The sequence below is a fragment of the Leptopilina boulardi genome, unplaced genomic scaffold (genome assembly GCF_019393585.1).
Source record: "Leptopilina boulardi isolate dan_hultmark-lab unplaced genomic scaffold, ZJU_Lbou_2.1 LbouV2_63, whole genome shotgun sequence".
Lineage (NCBI taxonomy): Eukaryota > Metazoa > Arthropoda > Insecta > Hymenoptera > Figitidae > Leptopilina > Leptopilina boulardi.
Window position 1 is genome coordinate 236,356 of NW_026138009.1, and position 20,077 is coordinate 256,432.

Below are 20,077 nucleotides of genomic sequence, written 5' to 3' on the forward strand. Positions count from 1 at the left end.
TGTCCTCAGGACGTCTTTTGATCGGACATGGACATCCTAGGTTTGTCCTAGGGACGTCCTAAAGACATCCTTTGTCTCCGTGCCCACTGGGTAGCATACAATAGCAATTGGTAATTTTTTGTTTTCCATCAATTCATATTATTTTAATAAGAAATTAAAAAATTTGTTAAATTCATTTTTGAAAAATAATTTTAAACATGAATTTTATGAATAATTATCATCGCCTATTGTAAGCATTAGTGTCTCTCTTATCGTGTTATTTGTAATTAAATGTAATTATTTCAACTGCGACTATAAGTAGATTTATAAATTTAGTAAAACTTTGTTTTAAAATACGAAAATTTAGATGCAACAATTTGTTAGATAGCTTATTATTTTTACATTGTTTTTTAAACTTCGAGACTGTAGTATAATAATACTAAGTATATATTGAATAGGAGATAAAAATTTAAGTAAACTTTATTCATGAAGTTTAATATTTGCTTTATTATTACAGGCACAACCGAATAGTGGTTCCAAAAACTACGACTACAAAGGCCACCACAGTCTACATCTATTAGCCCTTTTTGACGCAAACTACAAGTTTTTAATAGTTGATGTTGGTGCCCATGGGAGGCAAAGTGACGGTGGTGTTTTTGCCAACAGTAACTTGTGCAAACGATTAAATGATAATTCTCTTCATCTTCCCCCTTCTTCTGCATTAATTCCAGGAGGTCCTCTTCTTCCCCACGTGTCCGTAGCAGATGAAGCTTTTGAATTAAATGTAATGTGATGCGTCCTTATCCTGGAAGATCTACAGGAAACTTACCAAATGATCAGCAAATATTTAACTACAGACTGAGCCGTGCTCGACGTATTATTGAGAATACATTTGGCATATTGGTTGCTCAGTGGAGAATATTCCGCAATCACATTAAAGGAAACATGGAGTTGGTAAACTTAATTATACCAGCAGCAGTTTGTTTGCACAATTTTTTAAGAATCAAGGAAGAAAATTCAAATGAATTCGAATGTCATTATTGCCCACCCACTTTAATAGACAGGATTGATCAGAATGAAAAGGAAATTAATGGAGACTGGCGTCATGATTTCAAAATGGATGCTTTTACATCTTTTCAAAGTCGTCGTGAAGAAAAACTTGCTGCAATGTACATCAGGGATGAATTTACAAAGTACTTTTTAAATGAAGGGAAACTCTCTTGGCAGCAAAGGAGAGTTGACGAAGGATCATTCTAAAATTATCTCGAACATACATACTCTTTATGGTAATTTGATTAAGTTAACTTGCATTTGACTACATTTTTATTTCAATAAAATTTAATTTTAATCTAATTCAAAGATTATCTGACGGAAGTAGCTTAGCATAAATTCGAAATTAATAAATAAAAACTTCATTATTTTTTACATGTTAATTTGAAAATACTCTAAAAAATATTCTTTAGACCATGTTACATTAGAAATTTTAGATAAATAAATATTCTAACAATGGAGAATTTGTTAAATTTTTATTCAAGCTAATTCTATTAATTGAAATTGATATTAAATGATTATTCGGTTATATGGATTCCTGTAATGAAATTTTTAAGAGAAAAATATATGTTTAATAAAGAAGGTGATCTGTTTATTAACTACATATTAAATACATATTTATTTAATATCACAAATATTGAGACGTAGTATATATACTGTTTCCAAAAACAATAGTTAATAGTAAGGCATTGGTCGTCAGATATTTTTTTTCTTTTTACACGTATAATCATAAAATACATTACCGCTTAGTTTGTACTTCAAATTTTTTTCAAACAAAAAAATATTAACAGTATTAAGAATACAGATTCATTTAAGCTACAAAACAATCGCTTTTGAAGCAATAAGAATCTGGAACAACTCTTCACGCTACTTATAAGTATATAGTTCAAGACTAGAACAAATTCCATAACTCAGTCTTTGCAATATAAGTATCCCAAAATGCAATTCAAAATAAGTAACAAAATTTAATATATAACGAAATTAAAGTAACCTTGGAATAGGTTAATGAAATAGAAAACATCGTTAAAACGATAAAGATATTTGAAATACCTATTAAAGTAAAAACGAAGTAAAAAATTCAATATTAAAATTCGTTGTTAAATACTGAAATCTTTTTTTTCTCAAAAATGTAATTAGTGATGAAGGCCTGAACTTCAAGCCTATCTGTGGGTGAAAAATTCTGTATTTCTTGACTCATCCATTGACCCCATTGCTGAATTTCGTTCAAACTTTTCCGTGAATCACGCTGCTGTGTCATTTTATTATTAATGTTTTCAATTAAGGCTTCCTCCAAAGGGTCTAATGGTTTCCTTCTTTTACCTGTAATAATATTCTAATCTATTTAAACAAATCTATTGATACATATTACAGAATAGTATTTTATACTCATGACGTAATTTTAAATGCTTTAAAATGTCATAATAAAATGTACAAAATATCATTCAATATATCATTTTTCATTTGACGAAAAAATTCAAACATGAAATAATATAAAATGAACATTGATTCTTATATGGCGCAGAGACACAATAAATAGTAAGTTATTGGTAATTATGTATTTACAAAATGAGATAAGAAATTATAAGTTACATTATTATTTGCAATAACTAAAATTTAGAATATGTAATTATATTTCTGCATAGTAAAAATAGAATCATGTTACAACTTTAAATTCAACGTACTTGAAAAAAAAGTTTCATTCCATGGAAAATGATAAAAAGATTCATTGAGAATTTTCTATTATTTCTACTTAATAACAATGATGACATAAATGGAATAATACGTATAGAACAATATTATAAAATATTAAAGTAACTCACTCGATATAGGAGATTCATTAGATTCTTTCTTCTCGAAACCTAATTTTCGAATATTTGCATGGACAGATTCTTCAGCGATTTCCGAAGAAGAAATGTTGGAAGTCGTGCTATAAAATATGAAGAGAGTAATATCATCAGCTAATTGTCAAACATCTGGATAAACAATGTGAAGCTCGAGTTGTTAACGACTTCTCATTAATAAAAAAGATTATGTTATATGTTTGTTATTTGTTTTGCACAAAATATGATCTATATTTTACTTGTTTCTATACATCAATGAATTGTCACTTAAGGTAATGATATTTAGTGGTTACGTACCCCATATACTTTAAAGTATATGGGGCACGTAAAAATGGAAATGTAGAAATATTGCCATGGTCCGGATCGGGACCAGACCGGGCTTCCCTATTAGGGAATGAAACGCCGCGCCCGATGTGGCCCTGGTCAGGAAATCGAGGTCCTGGTCTGGCCCCGATCGGGCGCGGCGTTTCATTCCCTACTAGGGCCCGGGTAGGGAAATTTCTGCATTACACCTAATAAATACATTACACCTAGTAACTTGACCTTAAGATAAGGGCGCAAATAAACTCTTAAGAACAGAGTACTTTCTTGGAACACGCTTTTTGGGCAATACTTAATTTCTACATCAAATCACTGTTCTTGTATTTATTGCAAAATTCATGTATCGGAATGACGCTCTTAATTAATATTTCCAAAGGGCAGACATAATCAATGTTGACGCAATGTTGTCTTAACATTTTTCGTCAATATTGGCAATATTTTCAAGCAATGTTAAAGCATTATTGAGTTCAAATTGAGTTTTATTTAGGTTAAAATAAGATTTTTTCAATTGTGTTTATGTTTGCCATTTAATACTTGCCTACTAGGATTCATTACTCCTCTAAGGAACGAAAAGTGTTCGTCAAAAATCCAATATTTCTTTTGTTTACCCGCTGCTCCACTCCGAGGTTTAACATTCCTGCGTGTAAAAATATTTTTCAAATAATTGTAATTATCCTTGGCTATTTTAGGTGTCCATCCTGTAAATGTTAAAAGTGGTTGAGTAAAATATGTAAATTTTTTAGATACATGAAAATTTAAGAAAGCTTTTTAGTAATATATTTATTTTATTTTTAAAAATGAGTTTCTTTTTGCAAAAATATCTTCCCACATAGCACCGAAACTTTCCTAAAAATTTATTAAAGATTTACTTGCAAACTTTAGTAAAAATTGAGTAAAGATTTAAATATCCCCCTTCAATAAATGTTTATCGTCAAACTTTCCTGAACATTTAAATTACATTTTCGACTACTCTATTATAAGTAAAAATATGTTATGAAATTTTCAGGAAAGTTTGACGATAAACATTTATTGCAGTGGGAAAAAATCTTTACACAATTTCTGCTAAAGTTTACAAGTAAATAATTCCAAGTTTGCAAGTCAATTTTTAATAAATTTTTAGAAAAGTTTCGATGCCATGTGGGTTTTAATTTTCCGACATATTATGATCCGAATTTCCCGGTTTGTAGCTTGTAAGGGAAAATTTTTATCTAAATACCATTGAATAATATGAAAACTATATTATATAACGATTGAAATAAGTCCAAGAACGTTGAAAAACAATCTCTTCTATCAGGTGTCATTTTTTCATAATTTCATTAGTTTTTAAGGAAATAAAAGGAAAAGTTTCTTTTTTGTTTATTTTCAATGTTTCACCATTTTCAGCTCAAGAAAAAAGGGATGTCCATTCAATTATAGGTGGTACTGTTAAGTGCAGGTATTACATACATTTTGATGGTTCTTATGAACAAGCATGAGAATAAATGTTTCCATTTATAGCATATTAATTTTTATTATTATTAATATTAATTATTAATATCATATTAATAAAAATTAAAATGACATTGTTTTGAAAGCTGTATTCAAATTTAAAAAAAAATTTTTTCTTCTATCCATAAATGTTAACAATATAAATTAATTGAAATATTCATTGAATGATAAATTAACTTAATATGATTAGAGTACTCTATTTCATTTCATAGCGACCAAGAATGAATGACAAAATAAGTTTTTAAAATTTCGTTACAAAATATTTCAGATAAAATTACTTTTTTTCTATTCGTTTTTGTAAATTATGGTGTTTTCTATATTTGCTCTCACAAAAAACGAGTTTTCATAAAGTATTCACCCAAATATATAATCAATAAAATTAGCAAACTGCATATTTTACATAGGATCCTATCTAAATGTCCACATAAAATTCTCGCGATGAATTCTTTAGACAATTTATTTAACTTACCACTGAACTTTTTGGCTATATTAAACCACGCGTTGCCAATTAAGTGTGAATTGCGTTTTTCAATGGGCAATGTAAAATTCCATAAGCACTCATTTTCCTTTACTAATTCCAACAGCGTGATCAAATTTTTTTCAGTTGCCTCAGCAATGCCCATTTCGTTCAATTCGATTTCATTCCTATTTTCTTCATCAACAATCGGTTGGATTGGTGGTGAAGAGATAGTCTCCCCAGTTTTTAGATTCATCATTCTATTTTTCGAATAAGATTGATTATTTTCAAGAGATTCCTCTGCTATTAAATTAGGATTTTTTTAGTACTGATGAAGTTATCAAGTCATGAGAATTAATTTGTGTGGGAGCAGTTGGTGGTAAAGAGATAGTCTCCCTAGTTTTTAGATTCATCATTCTATTTTTCGAATTAGGTTGATTATTTTCAATAGATTCCTCTGCTATTAAAGTAGGATTCTTTAGTACTGATGAAGTTATCAAGTCATGAGAATTAATTTGTGTGGGAGCAGTTTTAACGGTCCACATTTTTTGAGAACCTATACTTGTTTTATAAGTAGCAAAATCTACAGATTCGACACTTTTGACAATAGGAAGATTTTTGCCCTTAATCTTAACTGGATTGTTAATTTGGTTCATATCTGCCTGTAAAACCTAAATACAAGAAACAGTTCCATATTAAGTAAGCTTTTTAATGTTTATAGCCAAAAAATCAATTTTATTTGATTTAATATTGTTTTACATCGCTTTAGTTACTTTTTAAACAAAGATTTAATTATGTAAATAGAAAAGTGCCTTTTACACAATTTGATATCATAGGAATGAACAAATTCGTTGCTTTCATTTTTAAGATTGCGTAATTCGATGCATAAAAAAAATATTCTCTCCTCAATTCTGCTCCTTTTTTATTTAACATCAGAATGACTCAATTGAGCCAACTAGAAGTCAAAATTTTTAACAACATCGTTGGTTTTATAATTACTTGAGTCGTGGAGCAAAGCTTTTATTGGTGAATTACATAAAATTTCAACAATAAAACACTTGATATAAAAGTTTGAAACAATTAGAATCAAATTTACAGACAATAAAAAGTCTCTCTTAAAAAATGTTTACATTTTAATGATATTTTAATATATTTTGAATAAATGATGTAGATTCATTATTTATATTTTCTAAAATACTAACCTCCTCTTCATCTTCATCCAAAAACTCAATATTGTCATAATCGCTTTGGTTAACAATAACATTTCCAATACATGTTATTTTATCAAAGTCTATATTTTGAAAACACCCATGTCTCCATCCGTCTTTATAAGGAACTTTTTCTTTGCACATTTCGCAATAAAGATGTCTCAATACCTAATAATAAATAATTGAAAATAATTAATAGTTTTATTATATGCGTATCTCTAATTAGATTTTTAATGCGACTAATCTTTTTTTCAATTACAATACAATTATTATATTTTATTTATCAAAAATGACATATTTTGCAATTTTTAATTATTAAAAATACGAGATGGCAATTAACATTAATTAATTTTTATATTGATGAAGCCTGATGCTTATTTATATTTTTACCGTTATTTAAAAAAATTTTCATAACTTCAGAGAATTATTTTTGCAACTATAATATTTTTAATATGCTGAAAAAGTTTTAAAATATAATTTAAAAATATATTTAATCTATTAAAATGAATACATCAAAGACAAAATGAGAGTAGAATAATCGTTAGATAATAATGTTACAAAATTATTACATGTTTTATTTACGGTATATTTATAATTATAATTACAGTAGGGATTCGATTATTCGTTCACTTTGTACTTTTATCGATTATCTGAATACATGCCTGCATCCATTTATCCGGATAATTGAGTTTCTACTGTACATGTTATTTAAAAAAAATGTTATTTATGATTTCAAATTATTTGTAAACGTTCTTATTAAAAAAACTTTTAAAGTAAAAAATGTATATATATATTTTTCATTTTATACAACTTACTCCTTGGTAATTATAGTCCATTTTGTGCGGCAACTATAATATTAAATAAGGAACAGAAAATTTGTTAATGATTTATTTAAATGATTGTTTGCAAAATTATAAAAATTTTAATATTTCATTTGAACACGCAAAATTAATCCTTCGTGATGTTTGACGACAAACCGAATACGTATATATTAAGCTTAATTATCTACACAAGTGTTTAACAGTACAAAAGAATTACCATATATACTTTAAATAATAATAGTTCATAAAAATGTGTGAAGTTTAATAACATTTTTTATTTTTATTTCATAAAAAACATTAATGTTACAATAATATAATACATATGTACAGGTTATGTTGTCAAGCATTAAAAACACTGCGTGCTCAAAAGACTACAAAAACAATACATTTTATTTATCAATGTAAATAAAAAGTTCAAGATTTATTTTTAATAATATTTAAAAATATACTTACTTACAAACTATCGAGAATTATTATTGACGATGAACGTAAAACTGTTTATCATCGTGTTTCATTCTCGTGGCCAGAACAAACTGAATCGACTGAGCTCGAGAAACTCTATTAATAATTCACTTTATTGTAAATTACAAAATCTTCTTCTTTATTTATATTATAATATAATTAAATTGAAAATTGTCTTTCTCTAATAATAATTTCATTTTATCAATACGAACATTCTTTCACCTTCTAAAATAAAACTTAAAATTCAAAATTCCCGCAAAAAATAAGTTTTTCCTATCTCATTGGAAAAGCGGCGTGTGAACGAAATCTTGTAAGTAAAAAAAAAAAAACTTTTTTACCGAAGGTGTAAATGTACCTTAAGACATTTATTTTGACATAATGTTAGGGTTGTCGCACAATGGCTTCACGTATGTAAGACATTTATTTTGATATTTAAGAAGTAGAACAAAATAATCATGGATGGCGCTATTTCCTTGGCGGATTGTTTAAAATATTTAAAAATTAAGTCTTGTCCTCCTTCCTTATATTTTCATTGTCCTCAATGAAAGTTTGCAGGTGGAGTTTAATTGAATCTAAACCGTTGTTGTTGTATTTGTACGTCTTTTTCGCATAGTTATGACTCTATACAATATGTATAAATTTTTAATAACTATGAGAGCGATTAAGAGAAGTAATATTTTAAAGGCCATTGAAATGTAGGTGGTTGCGTCAGAAAATATCCCCAAAAATGGAATTTCCATCTGAAAAATTAATTTTTTATAAGTTTTGCTTTTTTTGTGTAAGCACCTTAAAATAATTTTTTTTTTTGAAACATAATTATTAGTGACATAATTCTATGGACAATTGTAATATGATTGTTTGTAACTTTCTTTAAAATAAGGAGGAAAGAAGAAGGCGACCTCCAAATCCCCTTCCTTCTTTTCTTTCGCCCTTCTTTTATTTATTTATTTTATTATTTACTTATTTTTTTTACAACTTTTGATAATATATTTATTGATTGATTAATTATTGACTGTCATAACAAATTCTTATAATTATGTTGTGTTTATTACTAATTATTAAAATATTTATTTTGATAGTTAGTTTAAATTTTTATATTATTCTTAAAACATTTTTAAGTATAATTTTGCCATTCGTTTATCTATATATATTTTTTTTAATCCCAACTGTCATTGTCATTGTATCTTTTCTTGGGCTCGTCAATTGGTTTTCCTGGGATTTCCAAGAATTCATCGCTATTTTCAGTTTCTGTACCTGTCTTTGGTATTAGTCGTTTGTTTCGGATAGGCCTATTACAGTTTGATTTTATATGCCCTCTTTCATAACAGCTTTCGCAACTTTTAGTCCATTTATAGAGTTTTAATTTTAAAATCGTTGGTTGTTCTAAGCACATTACATAAGTTTTTACATTCAAACTGGATGATTCTTCTTCGCAAAAGTAATAAGTATCATCTAATTGCTTTAGAATTTTATATGCAGCTGTATGTTTAGCATCTCTTATTTTCCTTTCATTTTCCGCTAAAGTTACAAACGTATTACCATTATTAAGGTCTTTTAAAGTACATTTGACAGTATATCTCCTACAGTTAGGTGGTCCTGTTACTTTTTCTATTACATATGTGGGTTTAGTAAAATCGTATTCAATAGCTATTTCCTCTAACTCCTTTTTTGGGAATTCGATTCTGCTAATATTTCCTTTAGGAAATTTGTTTTCCTCGATCACTTCTCCTTGAATGGGTGGTGTTTGGAGTACCAGTTGAGTCATCTATAAAATATAAAATAGTATTATTATTTTTATTCATACGAAAGTTTTAATTTATCAACGTGTTTTTGGAACCTTTGACCTTCTTCATTTGTTAAAATTACATTATTTTTGTCTAAGATATCTACGATTTTGTATGGACCGTGATAGTGTGGGTCAAATTTCTTTTTGATACCTTCTCGAATTACATAGGCTTTGTCACCTATCTTTCCTTTAAACAATTTAACCTTTCGGTCGTATCTTTCTTTTGATTTCCATTTTGCTGCTAATAAATTATTTGCTGCGATGATTCGAATTTCCTTTAATCTAGTTATTAGTTCAGTCAAATAGGAACCATATGTTTCTAATTTTTCTTCCGAAGGAAAGGAACTAGGAGTACAGGTTATCTTTCCAAAGACAAGCTCGTAGGGAGTGAAATTAGTCGCTTCATGAACTGAAGTATTGTATGCAAGCATGGCGAAAGGTAATAATTTATCCCAGTCATCATAATCGGCAGCATTTTGCTTGATATATTCTACTAATACAGCATGACTTCGCTCCAAGAGTAGGTAGTAGGTAATTTTCCTACAGTATCTAGTGAAACTTTATCAAAAGCGTCTAATGGAGTATCTGTGATAAGCATTGGTTCACGGGTTTTAATTCGAACTAGTTTTTACTCTTGACAAGTGGGACATTTTCGAATGAATTTGGTTACTTGATTTTTCATTCCTGGCCATGAAAATTTTTCTCTTATTCTTCTGTATGTTTTAGTTACTCCTTTGTGTTCTGCTATGTTTCTTCTGTGAAATTGTTTAATGATGTACATTCAGACTTCTTCCTTAGGTACTGATATTTGTCCGTAACATATTATTAGTTTTCTATTACTATTTTCAAAAATGGAGTTGAGGATTTGTAAGAACTCTCCTCTTGCTAGTTCGTCGGTCAAATCTCCTTTTCTGAATATTCTTATTTCTTCTATTTTCCCTCGATAACAAAAGGTTTTTAAATTTTTTAATCCAATATATACATTTTCTTTAATTAATGGGTCAAAATGATTATGTTTTATAACTATACTGAAAATATTGTATTTTCCTCTTGGGGTTATTATAATTTGTCCTTTTATTGGTTTTTTTGTTCTTGTACATCTATTACTCCTATGTCAATAAGTAATCTGCTAATAGAAGTGTTAAATTCGCAATCTGCAGATATAAAATGAACATAGTTGCCTTTATAATATGTAAGATTTTCTCTACTGCTCATGATATTTGTGTTTTCTTTCTTTATTCTGGAAAGGCTAAATGGTATTTCTGGATAAACACTGGATAAAGGGGTTTTTATTATAAGTCTTTTATTTTGATCATCTTTATTTTTTTTTCTTTTACAATCTTCTAATTCTTCACTACTTGATTCTGTCTCTATTTCTTTTATTTCCCCATGATATGGTGTGGATGCTGCTGTAGGGTTGTTGAGGTAGGCAAAAGTGTTCATATCGTGAAAGGTTACACTTTTTCGATTAAAGTTTTTATCTCGTTTCGTGGTTGGTGTATCATGTATTTGTTGTTCTTCTTTTTCTATCGCTCTTCCATCTCTTTATTCTATTCATCCGAACCTTAAGTCTCAAAATTAATTCCATTGTTTTCATTATTTGTTTCTGAATTTTGCTCTTTCCACATTGATTCACCCTTGGCATAGTCCTAAATAAGCTCTAATTGTTGTGAAAAATCGGAATGATTACCTGGAATATAATCTAAGGCTGCTTCGTGAACTGCTTCATCATCATCTCCGTCAGAATGAATAGGCCAATTTCTATGGGGCTTTGACGAGTTTTTTAGCCATTCTTTACGTTGTTTTAATGATTCATCAAAACGAGCAAAAGAATCATGTAATTCTGCTCTTTGTTGTTTATTGTTGTGTATAATTTATTATATCCCTTTGTTCTACTGAAGAACTTTCTTCGCTAGTATAATTAGGCGGTTCTATTGTAACTATTGGATTTTTTATGTTGTCTATAGTAAGGTTAAATTTCGGTAGTAATTCAGGTGGTGCACTTTTTGGACTTTTTATTCCTGCTGGAGGAAGTTTTAAGCTTGGGAGGACACTTTTACTTGGTTTTTGAATAGGCGGGTTTGGTCTTATAACTTCTTGTGAACTTTTTTCTATTTTTTCTATAAGGTCGTTCTTTAATTGAGCTGACCTTCTTTTTGAAACTCTTAATCCTATTGTACTTACATCTAATGTTGCAGTAGATGTTGGAGGTTTTAAAATTGATTTTAATTAAGAATTTTCAGTGCCTTTTCTTGGTCTGCCTCTTTTAGGCTTAATATTAGAATCTACTTTTAGTTTTACCTTATCAAGTTTTTTATTCATTAAAATTCTAATTGGTTGAGTGTCGTTTTTTGAAATTTCTTTGTCATCTGAATAGACATTTCTGGATAATGCATCTGCATTTGTGTTTAATTTACCAGATTTATGTTGAAATTCGTAATCATAATCTCGTAATTTCAATCGCCATCTGATTAATCTTTGTCCTGTATCCTTTATTGTGTCTATCCACCTTAAAGGTTCGTGGTCACTAACTAGAGTAAATTTCTTACCATATATGTACGGTCTGAAATGATGAACTGCATATAAAACTGCTAAGCATTCTTTCTCTGTTGTTGAATAATTTAATTCGGGTGTATCCATCTTTGTCTTGACTTAATACTGCTCCTATTGCAAAATCTGAAGCATCTGTTGTTACGGTTAAAGGCTTGCTGTAATCTAGGTATTAACACAGTTTGCAAAATGTTTGTTTGACAAGGTTTTATAATGTTTTATTTTTATTAATTTGTTTAATTTTTATTTTATAATGTTTTGTTCCGTTACAAGGAGCAATGAAACCGTCGACTTGGTTTTTTCGCGATTCGGATAATCTCGTGTATATTCGGAACGCGCCTGCGCGTTCGCTTTGAAGGAATATACTTGTTGAAGAGGGGATAAGAAGAGTCAAACAAACATTTTGCAAACTGTGTTTTAATCCACATTTCATTTCATTAAAACGATTACAAAATTGCAACAATTATTGTTAAAAAACAATATTGTAAACTTGAAAAAGAAACAAAAGTTAATTTAATTTTTTATCAAATTATTTATAACAATTTTTTTATCATGAAAAACAATTTTATAGTAAGTTGATAGATTAGGGAAGTTATTAAAATTTTTATATAAGAACAGTAAAATTTCTAAAAAAAATATATAAAATTTAAAAAAATTTGTTTAAAATAATTGTTTATAACAATTATTTTTTAATGTAAATAAAATGGATTTATCCTTAAAACAAAGTTTAAATCATTTGGATAGTTTATCAATTGTTTTTGTTGTTACATTTTGTAAAAAAATAAAATTTTAAAGAAATCAATAAATATGTGTTAGTTGTTTATTTAAAAATATAAATAATTAATAATTAAGCAATAAAAATGACCCGATTTATCTTATATTTATCACTGATCATTAGCCAAGAGGAACTATTTAATTCTGTTAAGATTTACGGGCTATTAGTACTTTTGAACAGCTGCTTGCATACAGCGACTAGCATTGAAAGCGCAGTTCGCCGCTGCGCGAAAAGACAAAAAATTCAATATCTCGGAAAGTTTAAGAGTCTCCATCGATTTTTTTATGAAAATACTCGTGAGATCCTAAGGAATCGAAATATTAGTATTAGAAAAAAATTAAAGATACGTTTATCAAAGAAAAATTTGTTTAAACAATAATAATTTTTTATTTTTTTTGTTTAAAAAAAAAAATTTTTTTTTGTAAATTTTTTTTGTAAATTGTTAGCTAGTAATACGTATTCCCTGCTTTTACTTTTATATTTGTATTGCTATTTGCTTTATTTTCAATTAATGTTTCTCTTGCTTGAAAGGATTCTTTGTCTGAGAAAAATATGGGTTCGATGGGATTAGAATGAGTTACTAATGTATTATGCCAAAATGAAATCTCAACTTTTTCTTCTCGCAAATAATCTTTTCCTAATATGCCGTCTGAGTCTATGGGAAAGTTGAAAGGTACTACTTAAAAAGTCACTTCTTTTCCTTTTTTTTCTATTTGAACTGTTCCTAGTGTTCTTAATGTTATAGGAATTATTTCTGCTATATTTATGGCTTCATGCTGAAGAATCTCTAGATCTGGTTGTAATGCATTGAATTTAATTAGGTTTACATCCGCTCCGGTATCTACTAATAGTTTTGCAGATGTGTTTAGAAAACTCTATGATTTCATTGTAATTACTGGGGATTCTTTTGTATTACTTGTGTGGTAGATTTTTCTTGTGATCGTAGAATCCGTACACTTGTCGGACGGTCTTTTTGTTGTGCACTCGTCGTCGCGTCTGTCCGTCGAGCTGAGTTCAAGTTTAAATTATCCTTTTCATCAAGATGTGGGGATTGAGCGCGTGGTGACGTTCTAGTCCCTTCATATGATTTGTTCCCTTGAACTTCTTGTGGTAATGAGTGAGAATAATAAGGATATGAATTATAAGGCACATAAGCATTAGGAGGATAATAGTTAGGATGACTAAAGATTTGTTGTTGGTGACTGGTAGATGCGTACTGTGTTGAGTAAGGATTTTTTAGTATTCCGGTAGGAATTGGAGGTTGAGTGTGATATCTCATTTGTTCATTAGGGTAGGGAAAACGCACTCTTGGACTAGGGCTTCTTTTTCTATGTCCGCAGTCACTTGGTTGATAATGACCTGAATAGTGATAAGCATTATAATATTGATGTCGGCCCTCAAAATCTAATGCGAATTTGAAGGCTTCTTCTAAGGTAATCGAGTTCCGTATCCAATAAGGCGACAAAAAATTTAAAATTTACTAGATTTGTCGAAAACTTGTTACTAGGAGGTTTTCGTTATCGCTGATTACGAATTTGATATCACTTTTTCAAAATTTAAAATGTCAAATCCAATAAGTCGGATGGCAAATTTAAAAATTTAATAAAAATTTTTGGTCGCCATATTGGATCCGCCATTTCGAATTATGAAAAACTGATAGCAGATTCGTAATCAGTGACCCCGAAAACCCCCGAGTAACATAAGTTTCAAGCAAATCTAGTGAATTTCAAATTTTTTTTGGTCGCCATATTGGATACGCCATTTTGAATTTTGGAAATCTGACATCGTATTCATAATCAGCGACCCAAAAAACCCCCGAGTAACGAGTTTCAAGTAAATCCGATGAGTTTTTAATTTTCGTCCGCCATATTGGATCTGAAAGTTCCATGTCTACAAATATTCATCTTATTCAGCTTTTCCGGGCATTGTCGACAATGCTCAGTCTATCTTGGGCAATGTCGAAAATGATATAAATAAAGAAGTGTTAATGATATAAACAAAGTTCATATTATTTCCCTCACAATAAACTTTCGTCAATGAATAATTTGTAGTGTTAAGAAAAATTTTATTGACTAGTGAATAATCAACTGTCGAAAGTTAACGACGCAAGTAGGGTCAGTCGGGGTAAATCCGAACGGGGGGTAAATCCGAACGCTAATTATTTCAGCTTAATTAAAATTTTTAAAAATAAGTTCGATATGAGAATTTTTACCTCAGATCCTCTTGAAGAGATTCTAAGTATTATCCCATTTTTTGTTTGTTAATTAGCAACAGCATAAACAAAGATAACAAGTATTGCAAAAAAGATTGAAAATCAAAGATGACACTCTTTCAGTATTTTGTCTCGTATTTGAAGAAAAAGAAGCTAAAAATTCATTTTATTATTTATAATTGTTTGTTATGAATACTAGAACAGAAACTATATTTGATTTTTGCCTTCTGTAAAATTTTATTAATAATATCAGACCGTTCGTATTTACCCAAGAAAATTGGAAAACTGGGGTAAATCCGAACGGTATTTTCAATAATTTTTTTTTACATCAGAGCCACACAAAATTGTTTATATTTGATTACACTATTATTTTAACATTATAAAAGTACATAGAAAAAAGTTTTTCTTTCTATACGTATCCTCGTTAGTAATTAATAAGCAGAAACTTAATCTCTGTTCTCTCGAAGGAGTGTTTCAATTTTTTTGCCAAATGGTTTGTTGAAAAAAGTTTTTCAGGATCTTAATAAAATTTGGTATTCTACGGTTTTTGGGGTCGCTAATTACCAATTTGAAGTCAGTTTTTCAAAATTCAAAATGGCGGACGACAATTACAAAATTCATTGGATTCGCTCGAAAATTGTTACTCGGGGGGTTTCAGGGTTAGCAAATTAGATCATTTTTAAAAATAAGTTTTAGGAAAGTACGCCATTTTGAATTTAAAAAATTTGACTTTTATTTTTGTATTTACATTCAATCACTCCAAAATACTTTCTGTACCAAGTTTTGCAAAAATCCGTTATGATTTGATAAAGTTATTGAAGGTTTTAATTGTGTAATGCATTTTAATTTTTAACCTGTTTGATTTTTGTATTTATATATGATGCATTATTACATAATAGGTTTATTATCGTATTTTTTTTGAGTTTTTATATAAGTTTAACAATTGCAATACTTTAAATTTATTTTCCCTAAGATTTTTCTGAAATACAGTGGCGTTCGTATTTACCCCCATATTTTAGGAAAGTTGCAAAGTATCGAGGTAAATACGAACGCTAAGTTTCCTGCGATTGTAATTTATCAAAAATTTTTTCTACCCCATAAAATTGTTCTATGGAAGTAAAGTAACAACTTCATGCACCAGAATACCGGAAGTATTTTTTTTTAAAGAAAAAACTTATGTTATTGTTGAAACTTACTAAAAGCGTTCGGATTTACCCCAGTTGACCCTATCTATTAATTATAATTTAAAATGGATAATTCAGTCGACAAGAACCGTTTTCAAAATAATTTAATGAATCGAATATCATCGAAACGTGCAGATAATAGTGCCTTTCTTTATTCTGCTGAATACGAAGAATGTGTGAAAAAAGTGGGTAGTTTGAAATTAAAAATAAAAAAGACTTCAAATGAGTGTAGATTTTTAAAAAAATATGACACGATTTCTGTTAACTACAGAAGCGCCTATGGGCCTCTCAAAGGCACGTACACACGTAGGCAAAATGTAGCAAAATCGAGTTGAATTGACGACACGTATGCACGCGTGCGTGCAATTTACGTTCTGTTACGTTTTCAACGTGTATGTCTGGACAGGCTGAAGATTGTATAAAAATATATTTGTATTTATTTATTTAAATATTTTATAAAAAATAAAAATAAACAAAGGGTTAAAAGGTAAGTGACCATATTTTTTTAATGATATAATTAATTTTTATTTGTAAATATATATATTTGTATAAAATTATACTCGCTTTCTGAAGAAAAATTCCTTTTTAAATTATCCGCTATTTGAAAACGTAAAATTCTTCAAAACCAAGCATAAGCGTAATTTTTTTTATTTATTTATTTTGTGGTTTAATTATATTTTCTTATTGCCAAGAAAGTTAAGAAAAGAATTTTTTGTTCATGAGAGTTTTGAAACTTGAATTAAATCGTAATTTTAAAACATGTACTTTAAGTATAATTTTATTATTTTATTACTATGAACAAAAATAAACAAATCAATTTGATCGCATTTTAGGCAAATTGTACAGAACTTTTATATATCAAACAATTTTTATTAAACAAAGTTTCCATTTAATTAAGGTACAAAATATATATAAGATTTCAATAAACATTTAACGTTAATAAAACAATTAATGTACTTTAAAGTTTATATCATTAAATTGTTATTGAAAACTAATTTTAATATAATTTTTTTATTATAGATGAATCAAAATTCTAGAACCGTTGAAATAAAATTTCAAAACAATATTAGATACGTGAAGGTTAAAGATAATCTGCTAAAAAAATCGGTAATCACCGAAAATTATCCAGAAGGAAGCAAATTGGAATATTCTGAAAATGGAAAAACATTTTTGTTGGAAACTGATGAGCATCACTATCATTTAGAGCAAAATGTCGAGGTTTACGACGTTGTTGTATCAACAGGTACGGAATTTTATCATGGATTAATCACTTCTTATAGGTCTTATTTTTCTTATAATTTTATCACCTTTTAAGAAATAAATAATTTTAGTTGATAATACATTTTATGTTTAATAATATTTAATAGTTAGTGCTAAAGTGGTCCCTTTTCATGAGGGCGTACAGAAATTTCTTATTCTTACTTAGAATTTTTAATATTCTCAAATAAAATAACTGCATTTGTTTAATAAAATTAATATTTTTTAAGTAAAATTCTTTTAAAGCTACTATCTTGTTCACCATTTATGCTAATTTTAATGTTTTTAAATAATTTGTTAAATAAAACATTTATACACTAATGATTTTAATGTCTCTTTTAGTTACTCCAATTCCAAAGGACCTTGGTGCAAACAAGAGGAAAAGGTTTCACGAAATATATAGTGAATTAGATAAAAATGATTTGGAGAAATCGACTAAAAAGAAAAAGGTAAAGTGTTTCTAATTTCAAACATTACCAAGTAATTGCTTTATCTGTTGCATTTTTATTTAATTGTCATAAATGATATTTTATATATGTTCTTATCTTTAACTTTAATCGAGACTTTAAGAAATGGTTGTTTGCTTTTTGTTATATAAATTCTTTATAAACAATTTATTTTAATGATGATAATTTTAAGTGCAGATTATGATTTTCAGTCTGGTCCAAAAATTGGTAAAAAAACGCCAGCAAAAAATTGTCAAAGAAACAAAGAAACATATTTTCTTTACTTGGTGGCACAAAAAAAATTTTGAAGGATCATTTGGTACTACGGGTTCTTTAGGAGGAAAAAGAAAAATTACTTTGAAAGAAAACGTAGATTATACTTTGGAGACGTTGACAGATGAAATTTTAAAGCAATATGTCGATAAAGACAATAAACATTTATTTGAAACATCGTTTGTTTACCTTGCCACAAATCAAGAACAATTTATTTCAAAATTCGTGAACAAGAAAGGACACGAATGCAAATTTTGGGAATATTATTATGATACACTTGAGAAGCCATCTAAAGAATACAATTATCTAATTTTGAAATTCATGAACTTATCGGCTTTTCAGATAAGAAAATAACTTCTCCAACTTAAGCGATTTAAAATTTACAGATAATATACAGGCGTAGAACATTTAAAAAATTTTAAACATTATAATCTAAACTAGCAACTTTGTCGTCCGCAAGCGGCCGACTACGTTGCTAGTGTGCATTAACCATATTTTTTATTCATTTTTTTACAAAAAAATTTAATATTAGAAATGTAAAAAAAAATTTCTCTATATTGGATCTACCACCCAAGTAGCACGGAATATTGCTTGAATGTCAGGCTGATATCAACCGGGAATATTTTTGTGACATTCAGGCGATATCATAATGTCCTTTTCACGGGGACATTCCTCCGTGATGTATCTATGTTACAGTCTTTCACACAAAAAATGTAACCCGTTACAAAACTTACATTCTACATTTATTAAACCTAAATAATTCTGTGGTACTTTACTTTAATCTAAATCTTCAACAGACATTATTGCAACTCCTGCACTTTTTTATTCCGATTATCGTTTTTATATGTCAAATTCTTTTCTTCACACATTCTTTTCATCTTCCGTTGCCGTAGAAAATTTTTTCTTCTTACATGACAAATTATTTTCTTGACGCACTTTCTTTTCATCTTGAGTTTCCATTGATATTTTTCTTTTCCTACATGCCAAATTTTTATCCTTGCGTATTTTCTTTCCATCTTCAGTTTTTATAGATAATTTCTTTTTTTTGCATGTCAAATTTTTTTTGCGCTCTTTCTTTTTTATTTCTGTTTTATTACGATTACGTTTTCTCAATCTCTCATTCTCCTGTCTTATTATTTACTGCTCATATGTAACTTCGCGCCTTGCCTTCCTTTTTCTTCCCTTCTCTTTAATTGCTCAATTTATCTTTTTATCATTTTCTTTACTCAGAAAAGTTTTCATTGTTAAATATTCATGTGGTAAAATTTTGTTCAGAGTATTATAAGTTGTACGAATTATTTTCTTTTCACTAGTGTCATTTAAAGAATGTTTAATTTTTAACTCTTGTGTTAATAGAACTCTGTTAATATTATTACTGGGAAAAGTATTAAAAACAGAACAATAGTTTAAAATATAATTTTTATGTTCCTGAGTTCAATTTATGAAAAGACGGTTCTAATCATTCTCTATTATCGAATTCCTATTGTGAGACGTTCTTACTGTCGGAAAATTATTTAAGCAATTATTTTCAAACATTGACTTAAAATGGTTTCTCATTTTGTTATTATCAGTTTCATAATTTACACGGTTTGGCATTACGTTAAATAATATAGATGTTGCAAATGCTATTGCATGTACTCCACACTCAACACTACCAAAAGGTTGTTGATCAACAGCTTCAAAAACTACTGTTGGTTTAAAAGGTAACAATCTAATTAAATATTTTATTTGCTGCACATTTAAACACCCCTTATTAAGGCTATCAAAAATATAAAGCCTTACTCTATAGTAATAGACATAAATTCAGTGACCATAATTGTTATTACGGCTAAAAAGTATTTAAATATGCTTATCACCGTCTCTAATTGGGACAATAAAATCAAGCATTTGTACATACAAATCACTTTGCATATTAAAAAAAGAATTGGAATCTTTTCTTAATAAATCTTCAAATTTGTACATATGCA

The 20,077-nt window shown here is 28.4% G+C and overlaps 2 protein-coding genes across 2 annotated transcripts; both read right to left on the reverse strand.

Annotated features, from left to right (window-relative positions):
• Window positions 1-1,699: 1,699 nt before the first annotated feature.
• LOC127290369 (uncharacterized) lies at window positions 1,700-6,506 on the reverse strand. The gene is made up of 5 exons (XM_051318874.1): window positions 6,339-6,506; window positions 5,149-5,807; window positions 3,730-3,889; window positions 2,850-2,956; window positions 1,700-2,349 (listed from the first exon to the last, which is right to left on the reverse strand). Exons 2-5 carry the CDS (start codon window positions 5,393-5,395, stop codon window positions 2,114-2,116), a joined length of 750 nt encoding a protein of 249 aa, XP_051174831.1. The 5' UTR covers window positions 5,396-5,807; window positions 6,339-6,506; the 3' UTR covers window positions 1,700-2,113.
• Window positions 6,507-8,783: 2,277 nt separating this feature from the next.
• Window positions 8,784-12,053, reverse strand: LOC127290372 (uncharacterized). The gene is made up of 2 exons (XM_051318877.1): window positions 11,715-12,053; window positions 8,784-9,392 (listed from the first exon to the last, which is right to left on the reverse strand). The coding sequence occupies exons 1-2, from the start codon at window positions 12,051-12,053 to the stop codon at window positions 8,784-8,786; spliced, it is 948 nt and encodes a 315-aa protein (XP_051174834.1).
• Window positions 12,054-20,077: the final 8,024 nt, after the last annotated feature.